The following is a 15507-nucleotide window of genomic DNA, read 5'->3' as shown; positions in this document are numbered from 1 at the left end:
AGAAGCAGATAACATAGAACATTAGTTGGGGCGGGGGGGTGGGAGGGTTGGGGGAGGGGGGCTGTGTGTGTTAATGGCGACTATGGGTGATCCCTAATTCCTTTTTGTCATTTGTTTGTGTGAACATGCGGGCTAATGTTTGGGGTTTGGTGGGAGGATGGGATCGTTGTTATTGATATGGGGATTGACAAATTTGTTACTGATTATTGTTTATTGTTGGTGGGTGTAAGTTTGGGAGAAAATGTGAAAAAGGAGAATAAAAAAAATATTTAAATTTTTTTAAAAAAACAGTGCCAGTTACTGTGAAAACCCCCTAGACGCTACATTCCGGTGCCTGTTTGGGTACACAGAGGGAGAATTCAGAATGTCCATATTACCTAACAGCACATTTCAGGACTGGTGAGAGGAAACCGGAGCACCCAGAGGAAAACCCACGCAGACACGGGGAGAACGTGCAGACTCCACAGACAGTGACCCAAGCTGGGAATCGAACCTGGGACCCTGGAGCTGTGAAGCAACAGTGCTATACACTGTGCTACCATGCCACCAATCCCACCCAGCGACAATGCACTGTTTTAACCAGACCCAAGAGTAGATTCAAGATGTCACGCTCGGCACAAGGATACTAGATATTATAGACTGTAAGATCCACAAACTCTGCCAAGATGGCTGCAACTTAACAGGTTATTATGGACATTAAACTGTGGACAACATCAATGGGCACTAGGACCCGGATGGGATCAGAAACCTTCAGGTTCCGCCCACCAACTGTTGCGTCACCAAGACGCCAGCGCATGCGCTCTGCTTCTCCAAGATGGCGGCTGCTAACCAGGGCTTGGTCCCGGGAGAGAGCTGACCGGCGGTGATGTGACCTGAGGATCACCGCACCTCAGGCAAGGGGCCAGATTGGGAAGGTGGTGCCTTCAGGAATAACTGGGAAGGTGATGTTTGGTCAGTTGCTGCAGTCTGTGTAGTGAAGGTGCTGTCACAGTGGTGTGAGGTGAGGAAGTACAGGATTATCACCCAGCAATGATCAATTAAGGGGAATGTAAATCCAGCTCAGGCTGCTTTCAGTTTGGAAAGGGAGCTAAGGTGTGTCCTTGGAGCTGGTGAATGTTGAGGCTTTGGCAGTTTCTCTATCAATTCAATCCTTCCCTCCCTCTCCCACCTCTATCTTTAGAATCATAGAGTTTTACAGCACGGAAAGAGGCCCTTTGGCCCATTCAGAATCTTTATTATTGTCACAAGTAGGCTTACATTATTATCTTTATTATTAGTGACACAAGGAGGCTTACATTAACACTGCAATGAGGTTACTATAAAAAAAAACCAGTCGCCACATTCCAGCGCCTGCTCTGGTACACGGCTGGAGAATTCAGAATGTCCAATTCACCGAAGAACCTCATCTTTCAGGGCTTGTGGGAGGAAACCGGAGCACCCGGAGGAAACCCACGCAGACATGGGGAAAACTGCAGACGACACAGACAGTGATCCAAGCCTGGAATCGAACCCAGGTCCCTGGTGCTGTGAGCTACTGCTAGTATTAGCAGTGCTAACCACTGTGCTACCGTGCCACCCAGAAGATTATTAGATAACTAGGTCTGGATGAATTGTGTCCCAGGATGCTGTGGAAGGCGAGGGAGAGAAAGCAGCGGTTCTGACCCAAAGTTTTAACCACAAATTAGGCCTGTTTTTGCTAGAATTTAGACAAACAAAGAACAAAGAACAAAGAAATGTACAGCACAGGAACAGGCCCTTCGGCCCTCCAAGCCCGTGCCGACCATACTGCCCGACTAAACTACAATCTTCTACACTTCCTGGGTCCGTATCCTTCTATTCCCATCCTATTCATATATTTGTCAAGATGCCCCTTAAATGTCCCTATCGTCCCTGCCTCCACTACCTCCTCCGGTAGTGAGTTCCAGGCACCCACTACCCTCTGCGTAAAAAACTTGCCTCGTACATCTACTCTAAACTTTGCCCCTCTCACCTTAAACCTATGCCCCCTAGTAATTGACCCCTCTACCCTGGGGAAAAGCCTCTGACTATCCACTCTGTCTATGCCCCTCATAATTTTGTATACCTCTATCAGGTCGCCCCTCAACCTCCTTCGTTCCAGTGAGAACAAACCGAGTTTATTCAATCGCTCCTCATAGCTTATGCCCTCCATACCAGGCAACATTCTGGTAAATCTCTTCTGCACCCTCTCTAAAGCCTCCACATCCTTCTGGTAGTGTGGCGACCAGAATTGAACACTATACTCCAAGTGTGGCCTAACTAAGGTTCTATACAGCTGCAACATGACTTGCCAATTCTTATACTCAATGCCCCGGCCAATGAAGGCAAGCATGCCGTATGCCTTCTTGACTACCTTCTCCACCTGTGTAGCCCCTTTCAGTGATCTGTGGACCTGTACTCCTAGATCTCTTTGACTTTCAATACTCTTGAGGGTTCTACCATTCACTGTATATTCCCTACCTGCATTAGCCCTTCCAAAATGCATTACCTCACATTTGTCCAGGTTAAACTCCATCTGCCATCTCTCCGCCCAAGTCTCCAGACAATCTAAATCCTGCTGTATCCTCAGACAGTCCTCATCGCTATCCGCAATTCCACCAACCTTTGTGTCGTCTGCAAACTTACTAATCAGACCAGTTACATTTTCCTCCAAATCATTTATATATACTACAAAGAGCAAAGGTCCCAGCACTGATCCCTGTGGAACACCACTGGTCACAGCCCTCCAATTAGAAAAGCATCCCTCCATTGCTACCCTCTGCCTTCTATGGCCTAGCCAGTTCTGTATCCACCTTGCCAGTTCACCCCTGATCCCGTGTGACTTCACCTTTTGTACTAGTCTACCATGAGGGACCTTGTCAAAGGCCTTACTGAAGTCCATATAGACAACATCTACTGCCCTACCTGCATCAATCATCTTAGTGACCTCCTCGAAAAACTCGATCAAGTTAGTGAGACACGACCTCCCCTTCACAAAACCGTGCTGCCTCTCACTAATACGTCCATTTGCTTCCAAATGGGAGTAGATCCTGTCTCGAAGAATTCTCTCCAGTAATTTCCCTACCACTGAAGTAAGGCTCACCGGCCTGTAGTTCCCGGGATTATCCCTGCCACCCTTCTTAAACAGAGGAACAACATTGGCTATTCTCCAGTCCTCCGGGACATCCCCTGAAGACAGCGAGGATCCAAAGATTTCTGTCAAGGCCTCAGCAATTTCCTCTCCAGCCTCCTTCAGTATTCTGGGGTAGATCCCATCCGGCCCTGGGGACTTATCTACCTTAAGGTGTGATCAGATATTTAAGATACTAACAGGGAAAGACAGGGCAGATGAAGATAAACTATTTCCACTGATTGGAGATTCTAAAACTAGGGATCATTGTCTAAAAATTAGGACTAGACAGCTCAGTACAGATGGTAGGAAGAACTTCTTCACACATAGGGTGGGAGAGGTTTTGAAATCTATCCCACAAACAGCAGGTGAAGTTGGATCAGTTGTTAAGTTTAAATTTGAGGTAGAGTTTTGTTAAGCAAAGATATTAAGGGACATGGAGTTTGGTCACAGATCAGCAATGATCTCATTAAATAGCAGTACAGACTCGAGGGGCTGAATGGCCTACTCCTGTCCCTATGTGTATTTCTGTGATTCTGAAATTCAGACAACACCATGACAGGGAAAGAATCTGGATTAGAACCTGAGTTTGTCCGAGCTACAAACCATCTCTCCAGATCCTTGCCCTTTGTGGTTTTAATGAAGGTCAAGGCAATAGTTGGATTATTGAAAGACTTGACAAAGTTGTTGGATACCATTTTTCGGGTCTCAGGATAAATCATAACGTAATTCACTCCCCACAGCCTTGAGTTGCCGTTGAACTTCGTTGAGGCCTCAACGCTTTCTTTGTGTTGCTGCCGAAAATTCCTGGAAGAAGTAAATCCTCACTCCCTCCTGGAGCCAGGTGCCACCTCACCGTTCCCTCTCCAGGACATTCTCTCAAGTTGTGGAAGCGAATGATTACAGGCCTGGGATGAAAACTATCCCTTGGCCTCAAAGACCGATGCACCCTTTCTAATTTGAAATGCCCAGGCTTCACATCCAGCTTGAGAAAACGTGGCAGTCGGTCCTCGAAGAACCTAACGGGAGCCTTACCCTCCACACTAAATGGACAGAAAATAACATCATTTATGGGCAGCACGGTAGCACAGTGGTTAGCACAGGTGCTTCACAGCTCCAGGGTTCCAGGTGCGATTCCTGGCTTGGGTCACTGTCTATGCGGAGTCTGCACGTTCTCCCCATGTCTGCGTGGGTTTCCTCCGGGTGCTCCTGTTTCCTCCCACAGTCCAACGACGTGCAGGTTCAGTGGATTGACCACAATAAATTTCCCTCAGTGTCCAACTAAAAGGTTAGGTGGGGTTACTGGGTTACGGGGATGGGGTGGATGTATGGGCTTGGCTGGGGTGCTGTTTCCAAGGTGCAGACTCGATGGGCTGAGTGGCCTCCTTCTGCAATGTAAATTCTATGATGACCATCTGACAGGCCAACGACTCGGATGTTCTTTCTCCGACCCTCGGTTCTCCAAGTCCTCCAGGACCTCCGCCACGCCACTCGGCTGGTTTTCAAAGGTTGAATTCTTGCCTCCGTCGAGGAGGCATCTTGCTGAACGTTCAGGATTCTCTCCTCCGGATCATTGAGCCTCTTCATGGCGTTTTGCAGCTGGGCCTCATGAGGACACCGATATTGAGTCAGCACACTCCGCCTCTGGTCAATAAAACGGATAATGTCGGCAGTCATCATTTTCGCCACCACCCGGTGAGCGCGGGGTAGAGGGACCTCCTGAGGGTCAGGCCGCCATGTTGAAAAGGCGGCTCCATTCCTGCTGAATCCACCTGCGCTGTTTTACCAATGGATTTCCTGACTTTTTTTCGGCAGAATCATACCTGACCAAACTCTGATTCTTCCAAGGACATGATAACAAACATTAATTCAAGGATTAGATAGATGAGTGCCGGGCAATCAGGATAAGTGTCAGATTACAGATGAGTGGCACCAGAACCTGCGGAAAGGCAGCTACTCCGTAGCCGTATCACATGCTGCCCCCCCCACCCCCATGCCTCCCCACATACAGATTTCTGATTGAGGGTGTGGAGCATTCTGGGGAACTGGCGGTAAATGGAGAGAAAGCTGAGATGAGGAGGGATTTCTTCACTCCAGGACGTGGTGAAACTTTGGAATTCTCTCCCCCAGAGGATTCAGGAGATTCAATAGTCAAGTATGTTCAAGGCACAGATTGACAGGTGTCTAAATATTGAAGATGTCAAGGGATATGGGGGATAGTGTGGGAAATCAGTTCTGAGGTAGATTGGCCAAGTATATAATTGAATGGTTGAGCAGACTCGGTGGGCCGAATGGCCTACTCTTGCTCCTATTCTAATCTCTGTGTCCTGGTCAGGAAGCAGTGAGCTGAGCTGGGATCTGTCAATCAACATGAATCAGCACCTTCAGGAGATTTGGGAGTGTGAATATCAGATACAGCAGAGTGAGAATGGAGGGAGATTGTGTGGGATGGAGATTTATAGCTTTTGGAGAACGAGACAGGAAATAATGTTCCAGAGGAACTAGAATTGTCTGTTCTGAGTTTCTATCCTGTACGAACAATGATAACTTTTGTAAATTGTTTTCACAGGATATTAGATGAGGAGAAATTACAAACGTTACATCGCGATCTGACAGTCACACGATTCCTTGGAACCTGAATATCATCCGCCTTTGAATCTAGAAGAAGAAATGATTGCTTGAAGTGTCAGCTTCTAATTATATCAAACATCAGTGTGACTGGAAAAGCACCGAGACCCACACACCCGATCGAGAGTGTTCTAGTGAACTGACTGTGGAAAGAGCTTTAACCAGTTACATAGCCTGAAAAAAAAAGAACAGCATACACAGTGAGGAGAAACCGTACCCGTGTTGTATCTGTGATTGCCCAATTTGGAGAGACACGAAGAGACCCAAAACATGGAGAAACGGTGGAAATGTGGGGACTGTGGGAAGGGATTCAGAGCCCCATCTGTGCTGGAGATTCATCGCCGCAGTCACACTGGGGAGAGGCCATTCACCTGCTCTCAGTGTGGGAAAGGATTTACTCAATTATCCAACCTGCAGAATCACCAACGAGTTCATACTGGGGAGAGGCCGTTCACCTGCTCCCAATGTGGGAAAGGATTCTGTGATTCGTCCCACCTATTGAGACACCAGCGAGTTCACACTGGGGAGAGGCCATTCACCTGCTCCCAGTGTGGGAAAGGATTTACTGAAGTATCCGACCTGCAGAAACACCAGCGAGTTCACACTGGGGAGAGGCCGTTCATCTGTTGTCAGTGTGGGAAAGGATTTAGTGAAGTATGTGACCTGCAGAGACACCAGCGAGTTCACACTGGGGAGAGGCCATTCACCTGCTCTCAGTGTGGGAAAGGATTCACTCAGTTATCCACCCTGCGGAGACACCAGCGATTTCACACTGGGGAGAGGCCATTCATCTGCTCTCTCTGTGGGAAGGGATTTACTGAGGTATCCAACCTGCAGAAACACCAGCGTGTTCACACTGGAGAGAGGCCAGTCATCTGCTCTCAGTGTGGGAAAGGGTTTACTGAAGTCTCCGACCTGCAGAGACACCAGCGAGTTCATACTGGGGAGAGGCCGTTCACCTGCTCTCAGTGTGGAAAGGAATTCATTGATTCATCCACCCTGCGGAGACACCAGCGAGTTCACACTGGGGAAAGGCCATTCACCTGCTCTCAGTGTGGGAAGGGATTCACTCAGTTATCCCACCTGTGGAGACACCAGCGAGTTCACACTGGGGAGAGGCCATTCATCTGCTCTCAGTGTGGGAGAGGATTTACTCAGTTACCCAACCTGCGGAGACACCAGCGAGTTCACACTGGGGAGAGGCCAGTCACCTCTCAATGTGAGATGGGACTGCACGTTTCATCGCATCTGCTGTGACACCAACAATTTCACAATTGATTACAGGGGTTGGATTCTGCTGTTATTGTTTCCGCTCTACATCCAGGACTGCATTTTGTTCATTCTGACAGGTGGTCAGTGGGGATGGTTGGAGGGTTTCTTTCTGCTGCACTGGCCGGTCTCACCACTTTGCCTCCAGTGGGCTGATGCTCTTTGAGCCTTGTTGCTAATACCTGGCTTCAAATTGCACAAGAATCACAGAGAGAAAAGGTGTTTGGAAGTTTGAAGATATTTAGTTTCCATTTCTGTTTGGTACCCCCAAAGCATGCCACATTGCCATGTAGACGGGCCCTGGTGGTTACATGGTTCTTTTGTTTAACTTATCTGGGTTTGAGGAGCAAGTTGTCTGAGGTGGACTGGGACTCTGATTGGTACAGGGAATACCTAATATTTAAGGAATTATGACATATTTATCAGGGGGTTGCTTAGCTCAGTTGACTGGACGACTGGTTCGTGATGCAGAGCAAGGCCAACAGTGAGGATTCAACTCCCGTACAGGCTGAGTTTATTCATGAAGAGCCCCGCCTTGTCAACCAGGTCCCTCGCCTGAGGTGTGCTGACCCTCGGATTAAATTACGTCCAGTCAGCGCTCTCTCTGTGAAAGGGGAGAGCAGTCTCTAGTCCTGTGGAATTTTTGCAACTTTTTATTCACATATATACAACAAATATAGATTGCTTTAAGGAACAAACATTCATGAGGAAAAGTGATGTAACCGTGGCTAACAAGAAAAATTAAAGATTCCATGAGATCCAATAGAATTCAGCAAAGGAAGATGAAGAAACTGATGAGAGCAATCTGCTGAGAAACATAAAAACCGACTGGAAAAGCTTCTACAGGAATGTGAAAAGGAAAAGATTCGCAAAGACCAATGTGGGTCCATTCCAGGCAGAGACAGGAGAGTTTAGAATGGGGAATGAGGAAGTGGCAGAGAAACTAAACAATGTGTGTCTGTCTTCACAGAGGAAGATGCAGAAATAGTCCCCAAAACACCAGAGAACCAAGGGACTGGCAGAGATTAGTATTGGTGAAAAAGTAGTTCTGGAGAAATTAATGGGGTTGAAAGTTAATAAATCCCCAAATGCTGATGATCTACATCCCAGAGTGTTGAACGAGGTGGCTGTAGAGATCTCTATTCCTCATTCTAAATTCTCCTGACTATCTGGAATGGACAAACCTTTGTCTGAGCAAAAAGGTTCCTTTTTACATAATCATAGAAACTTTAACAGTCCATTTGTATGTATTTTGCCAGTTCACATTCTATTCTATTCTCCCTTTTGTTTCTCAGTGTCTTGGCCGAAGAACGGAAGTAAATCCTCGGGAATGAATCATCACTTTGAACAGGTTCTGAGACAATTAAATTCCAGGACCGAGTAACTATAATCGTGTTATTCTCGGTTGTGTAAAAGGGCAAAATTCTATTTTATAGTTTAATGTGTAGGTTTGCGAGTTACAGTAGCTTCAAAAAGTAAAGAGAAAATGCTGGAAAATCTCAGCAGGTCTGTCAGCATCTGTAGGGAGAAAAAAAGAGCTAGTGTTTGAGTCCAGATGACCCTTTGTCTAAGTAGCTTCTAGTTTGTTTGTTTGTTGCATTAAAAGTCATAAAACCTGATGTCCCATCGTGTGATCCTTTAGTTTGGTGATTGGGAATTAGATTTTTTTCCAAGAAGTTGCTGACCTCTACAGAGATCCTAATCCATCAGTTTTGATTGCTTTATGAGCCACAGGCACCTTTCTGTCTCACTAGTGCTCATGCCAATGCTGTGGAGATGCCGGCGTTGGACTGGGGTGGTCACAGTAAGAAGTCTTACAACACCAGGTAAAGTCCAACAGGTTTGTTTGGAATCATTAGCTTTCGGAGTGCAGCTCCTTCATCAGATGAATGAAGAGGTCGGTTCCACAAACCCATATATAGACAAAGTCAGGTGCAAGATGATACTTTGAATGCGAGTCTTTGCAGGTAATTAAGTCTTTACAGGTTCAGACAGTGCAACTGGAGAGAGGGATAATCACAGGTTAAAGAGGTGTGAATTGTCTCAAGCCAGGTCAGTTGGTAGGATTTTGCCAGCCCAGGCCAGATGGTGGGGGGGTAAATGTAATGCAACTTGAATCCAAGGTGCTGGTTGAGGCCGTACTCAAGCGTGCAGAACTTGGCTATAGGTTTCTGTTCAGCGATTCTGTGCTGTCGCCCATCCTGAAGGCCGCCTTGACTGCTGAAGTGTTCCCCGACTGGAAGGGAACATTCCTGTCTGGTGATTGTCGTGCGATGTCTGTTGATCCGTTGTCGCAACGTCTGCATGGTCTTGCCAATGTACGACGCTTCGGGACATCCTTTCCTGCAGCGTATGAGGTGGACAACATTGGCCAAGTTGCACAAGTATGTACCACGTACCTGGTGGGTGGTGTTCTCACGTGTAATGGTGGTCCACATGTCGATGATCTGGCATGTCTTGCAGAGGTTGCCATGGCAGGGTTGTGTGGTGTCGTGGTCGCTGTTCTGAAGGCTGGATAGTTTGCGGGAAACAATCGTTTGTTTGAGGTTGTGCAGTTGTTTGAAGGCAGGTAGTGGGGGTGTGCGGATGACCTTGGCAAGATGTTCGTCTTCATTGATGATGTGTTGAAGGCTGCGAAGAAGGCTGTCCTGGCTTGACACTATTCACACCTCTTTAACCTGTGATTATCCCTCGCCAGTCACAATATTTAAAAATCATGTTCTGTTTAATCAATTAACTTTTAACAGGAAAATATTTGAATTTGTTGGACTTTTCCTGATTACATTTATTCACTTGAGGGGAAGCTGTAGATGTGCTTTATCTGGATTTCCAGAAGGTATTTAGCAAGATGCCACATCAAAGGTTATTACACAAAATAAGAGCTCATGGTGTGGGGTCAACATATCAGCATGGATAGAGGATTGGTTAGCGAACAGGAATGAGCCAGTAGGTATAAATGGATTCTTACTGGGTGGGTAAGATGTGACAAGTGGAATGTCATCAGGATCAGTGCTGGGCTCTCACCCATTTACAATCTGTATGAATGTGTTGGATGACGGGATTGAATGTCTGTCGGCTACATTTTCTGATGCCTGAAAGACCGGGAGGGAAGTAATTTGTGAAGTGGATTTAATAAGTCTGCAAAGGACTACAAATAGGTTAAGTGCGTGGCAAAAACCTGACAGATGGAGCATAACTTGGGAAAATGTGAATTGTCCACTTTGTCAAAAAGTATTAAATAAAACAATATTATTTAAATGGTGGGAGATTGCAGAACTCTGAGGTACAGAGGGATTGGGGTGCCTGATCCCAAGTTAGTCTGCAGGTACAGCCAGTGATTAGGAAGGTTAATGGAATATTATTGTTTATTGCAAAGGAAATGGAATGTAAATGTAGGGATGTTGTGCTGCAGTTGGATAGAGTCATAGAGGTTTACAGCATGAAAACAGGTCCTTCGGCCCAACTTGTCCATGCCGCCCAGTTTTTAAACCAGTCCCAATTGCCCGCATTTGACCCCTATCCCTCTATACCCAGCTTTCCCATATAACTGCCTGAATGCTTTTTAAGAGACAAAATTGTACCTGCCTCTACTATTGCCTCTAGCAGCTCGTTCTGGACACTCACCACGCTATGTGGGAAAATATTGCCCCTCTCGACCCATTTGTAACTCACTTCTTACCCTAAATCTAAACCCTCAGGTTTTAGACTCCTATACCTTTGCGAAAAGATGTTGACTATCAACCCTATCTACGCTGCTCATTATTTTACAGCCCTCTATAAGATCACCCCTCAGCCTCCTATGTTCCATGGAAAAAGTCCCAGTCTATTCAACCTCTCCTTGTAACCCAGACCATCAAGTCCTGGTAGTAACCAAGTAAATCTTTTCTGCACTCTTTCTGGTTTAATAATATCCTTTGTATAATAGGTTGACCAGAACTGTACACAGTATTCCAAGTGTGACTGTACTAATGTCTTGTACAACTTCAGCAAGACATCACAACTCCTGTATTCAATGTCCTGACCAATGAAACCAAGTATGCCGAATGTCTCCTTCACCACCCTGTCCACTTGTGACTCCACTTTCAAGAAGCTATGAATCTGTGCTCCTAGATCTCTTTGTTCTATAACTTTCCCCAACTCCCTACCATTAACTGAGTAGGTCTTGCCCCAATTCGATCTACAAAAATGCAGCACATCACATTTATCAAATTGATTTATTTGGCACCTTTAAGGATAGATTGAGTGCATAGCTAGAGAATGGAATTATTCAAAAAGCCATGACTGTGGAAAGATAGTCATTGTTTCAGACAAGGAATAATCTGTTGCCATATTTGCAGAAATTCAGGCATTGTTACATAAAAATTTGTAGCAGTGTTTCATGTAACAATTAAGACCATTGTATTCCATTACATTTAGTATGAAATACTTAGCAACAGCAAGGTTAATGCAAGTACATTATCTTCGTAAGATTGGCACAGGTGGCTGGTGCACATACACCCTGAATTAATTTGATGGACATTAGGAAATCTTAAGTAATGCCCAATGTTTGAATAATAAATCATTTTCTAAGTCGCAGACATTTATTTGAATAAATCAGGAAGTCCCAGCTGATAATTAGAAACCAATGAGAGTAAATGAGGGATTGGATAATCGGTAAAAATGTCTTTTAAGAGTATGACTTTGTGGTTAAGGTTTTGTTCCGAATTTATGCTTTTATGAATTTATGAACCATCTACTGATTTTTGTTTGAAGTAGTTTTCTTCATACTTTTCTTACGCTTTTGTTTACATCTTTTCGCTATGCTCTGACCAGTTGAGCCAGGGGCTGTTTAGCACAGGGCTAAATCGCTGGCTTTGAAAGCAGACCAAGGCAGGCCTGCAGCACGGTTCAATTCCCGTAACAGCCTCCCCGAACAGGCGCCGGAATGTGGCGATTAGGGGCTTTTCACAGTAACTTCATTTGAAGCCTACTTGTGACAATAAGCGGCTTTCATTTCATTATGTATTATTTTGATCAACATTTTTGATTCCGTTTTCATGCAAGTGTATCAAGGTGAATGATTAGCAAATAAAGTTGTACTTTGGACATCTCCAATCAACCGAACTTCTGATTCTTATTTGAAGATAGAATAAGAGATCGTAAAGAGTGCAACTGGAGCTTTACTCTGTATCTAACCCCGTGGTGTATCTGTCCTGGAGTGTTTGATGGGGTCAGCGTAGAAGGGGTTTTGTTCTGTATCCAACCCCATGCTGTACCTGTTTTGGGAGTATTTGATGGTGACAGTGCCAAGGAGGATTTACGTTGTATCTAACCTTGTGCTATACCTATTGTGGGAATGTTTGATGGGGACAGCATCGATGTAGGTTTACTCTGTATCCAACACCATTTTGTATCAGCTTTGGGAGTGTTTCATGGGGCAATGTAGAGGGAGCTGTGCTGTAACTGATTGGAGAATGGTTAAAGCTGGCACTTGGTACTCAGGTTTTCCAGTACAGACACCCTTCACTTTAAAAATAACATTTCATTCAGAGATCAGAGAAACCATCACCGGTTTCCCCACTGCCCCCACCCCCGCAGGCCCAGAGGGACATTGAGAGTCCTGAACATTGTTATACCGTCTGCTTGATATTTCATATGAGACTATTTCTGTTCCATAGAATCCCTACATTGCAGAAGGAGGCCATTCAGCCCGTCAAGACTGCACCTACCCTCCAAAATGGCACCCCACTCAGGACCACTCCTCCACCCTATCCCCGTAAATCCACCTAACCTGCGCGTCTTTGGACTGTGGGAGGAAACCGTAACACCTGGAAGGAACCCATGCAGACACGGACAGAAGGTGCAAACTCTAGACAGTCACCCAAGGCCGGAATCGAACCCTGTCTGATCTCCAGTCAGTCTCTGTTCGAATGAAAAGAGTCCCAGTTTCTCTAATCTCTCCTGGTAACTAAAGCCTCTCTTCCCTGGGATCATCTCAGTGAATCTCTTCTACACCCTCTCCATGGCCTTGACATCCTTCCTGGTGTAAGATCCCCAAAACCTGATCTGATATTCCAACTGCAGCCTAACCAATGATTTGTACATATTTACATGACCTCTGTCATTTTGTACTTCACACTTAGAATTATAAAACCTTGGATCCCATGTGTTTTTTAAACACTTTATCAACTTGTCCTCCCACATTTAAAAGTTTGTGTATCTGAAACTCCTTTTAGGGTTTTGGAGACATTAACACAACATGGCTGAAATACATTGACATCCAGTGTCTGATATAATGTGTGTTATGGGAGAGAGAAGTTTAGTCTGAATTATAAACTCAAGCAGGCGCTTCACTGCAGACAGGTCACCGTGGAAACGCTGATAAGACATTCCTTCACTGCAGACAGGTCACCGTGGAAACGCTGATAAGACATTCCATTCCACAGAATCGACTCATTGGAAACTCTAATCGGATCGGGGGGGAGGACAGAGTTTGTATTTTGTTAACCTCAACATACACGTAAACCAAAGTGAATAATGGAACAGATTGAATTCTAATGTGTGATGTTTATAGCTACAGTAATGGAATTATCAGAAATAATAGAATTAACAGGCAGGGTAGTTTAGAGAGAATGAGGAAATGATTGAAGTAACTGCTGTGAACCAAAAATGTAAATCACAGCTTCGAGAAATTCTTGCTGTCTTTTCCTCATTTACTGCATGAACTGTGTTCCGTTCTGGGCGGCAAACCTTAGGAAAGATAAACGTTAAAGTCGCCAGAGTCCCAGATGACCAGAGGCTGCATTCCCCTTTGAGGGGGAGAGCTGACTGGTGGTGATTTAACCTGAGGACCACCACACCTCAGGCAAGGGACAAGGTTGAGAAGACATGTAGATGAGAAGTAGGAGGGGCTGAAGATAGATCCTTGGGGGAGTCCAAGGAATTTGGAGAGGAAAGGGAGATTGGAGATGTCTTGGATATTTGTAAAGATGGTGGGGTCAAGTGTTCTGTTTAGGATGGGTGATGATGTTGCATTAAAGTGAGAAGGACAGAACCAAATGGGAGAGAACTGGAAACATAGAACATAGAACAATACAGCGCAGTACAGGCCCTTCAGCCCACGATGTTGCACCGAAACAAAAGCCATCTAACCTACACTATGCCATTATCATCCATATGTTTATCCAATAAACTTTTAAATGCCCTCAATGTTGGCGAGTTCACTACTGTAGCAGGTAGGGCATTCCACGGCCTCACTACTCTTTGCGTAAAGAACCTACCTCTGACCTCTGTCCTATATCTATTACCCCTCAGTTTAAAGTTATGTCCCCTCGTGCCAGCCATATCCATCCGCGGGAGAAGGCTCTCACTGTCCACCCTATCCAACCCCCTGATCATTTTGTATGCCTCTATTAAGTCTCCTCTTAACCTTCTTCTCTCCAACGAAAACAACCTCAAGTCCATCAACCTTTCCTCATAAGATTTTCCCTCCATACCAGGCAACATCCTGGTAAATCTCCTCTGCACCCGCTCCAAAGCCTCCACGTCCTTCCTATAATGCGGTGACCAGAACTGTACGCAATACTCCAAATGCGGCCGGACCAGAGTTCTGTACAGCTGCAACATGACCTCCCGACTCCGGAACTCAATCCCTCTACCAATAAAGGCCAACACTCCATAGGCCTTCTTCACAACCCTATCAACCTGGGTGGCAACTTTCAGGGATCTATGTACATGGACACCTAGATCCCTCTGCTCAGCCACACTTTCAAGAACTTTACCATTAGCCAAATATTCCGCATTCCTGTTATTCCTTCCAAAGTGAATCACCTCACACTTCTCTACATTAAACTCCATTTGCCACCTCTCAGCCCAGCTCTGCAGCTTATCTATATCCCTCTGTAACCTGCTACATCTTTCCACACTATCGACAACACCACCGACTTTAGTATCGTCTGCAAATTTACTCACCCACCCTTCTGCGCCTTCCTCTAGGTCATTGATAAAAATGACAAACAGCAACGGCCCCAGAACAGATCCTTGTGGTACTCCACTTGTGACTGTACTCCATTCTGAACATTTCCCATCAACCACCACCCTCTGTCTTCTTTCAGCTAGCCAATTTCTGATCCACATCTCTAAATCACCCTCAATCCCCAGCCTCCGTATTTTTTGCAATAGCCTACCGTGGGGAACCTTATCAAACGCTTTGCTGAAATCCATATACACCACATCAACTGCTCTACCCTCGTCTACCTGTTCAGTCACCTTCTCAAAGAACTCAATAAGGTTTGTGAGGCATGACCTACCCTTCACAAAGCCATGCTGACTATCCCTGATCATATTATTCCTATCTAGATGATTATAAACCTTGTCCCTTATAATCCCCTCCAAGACTTTACCCACTACAGACGTGAGGCTCACCGGTCTATCGTTGCCGGGGTTGTCTCTGCTCCCCTTTTTGAACAAAGGGACCACATTTGCTGTCCTCCAGTTCTCTGGCA

General features: G+C 45.6%; 1 protein-coding gene across 1 annotated transcript in view; it reads left to right on the top strand.

Annotated features, from left to right (window-relative positions):
* The first annotated feature begins 814 nt into the window (after positions 1-814).
* Positions 815-15507, top strand: part of LOC140422597 (uncharacterized) — an 88002-nt gene continuing 73309 nt past the window's right edge. The window contains exons 1-2 of the mRNA XM_072507606.1: positions 815-1000; positions 5697-7009. Coding sequence (XP_072363707.1) covers positions 6026-7009 — 984 coding nt within the window. The 5' untranslated portion in view covers positions 815-1000; positions 5697-6025. The remainder of the gene's footprint in view (positions 1001-5696; positions 7010-15507) is intronic.

The sequence above is a fragment of the Scyliorhinus torazame genome, chromosome 5 (assembly GCF_047496885.1).
Source record: "Scyliorhinus torazame isolate Kashiwa2021f chromosome 5, sScyTor2.1, whole genome shotgun sequence".
Classification (NCBI taxonomy): domain Eukaryota; kingdom Metazoa; phylum Chordata; class Chondrichthyes; order Carcharhiniformes; family Scyliorhinidae; genus Scyliorhinus; species Scyliorhinus torazame.
This window is presented reverse-complemented; position numbering and strand designations above follow the sequence as displayed.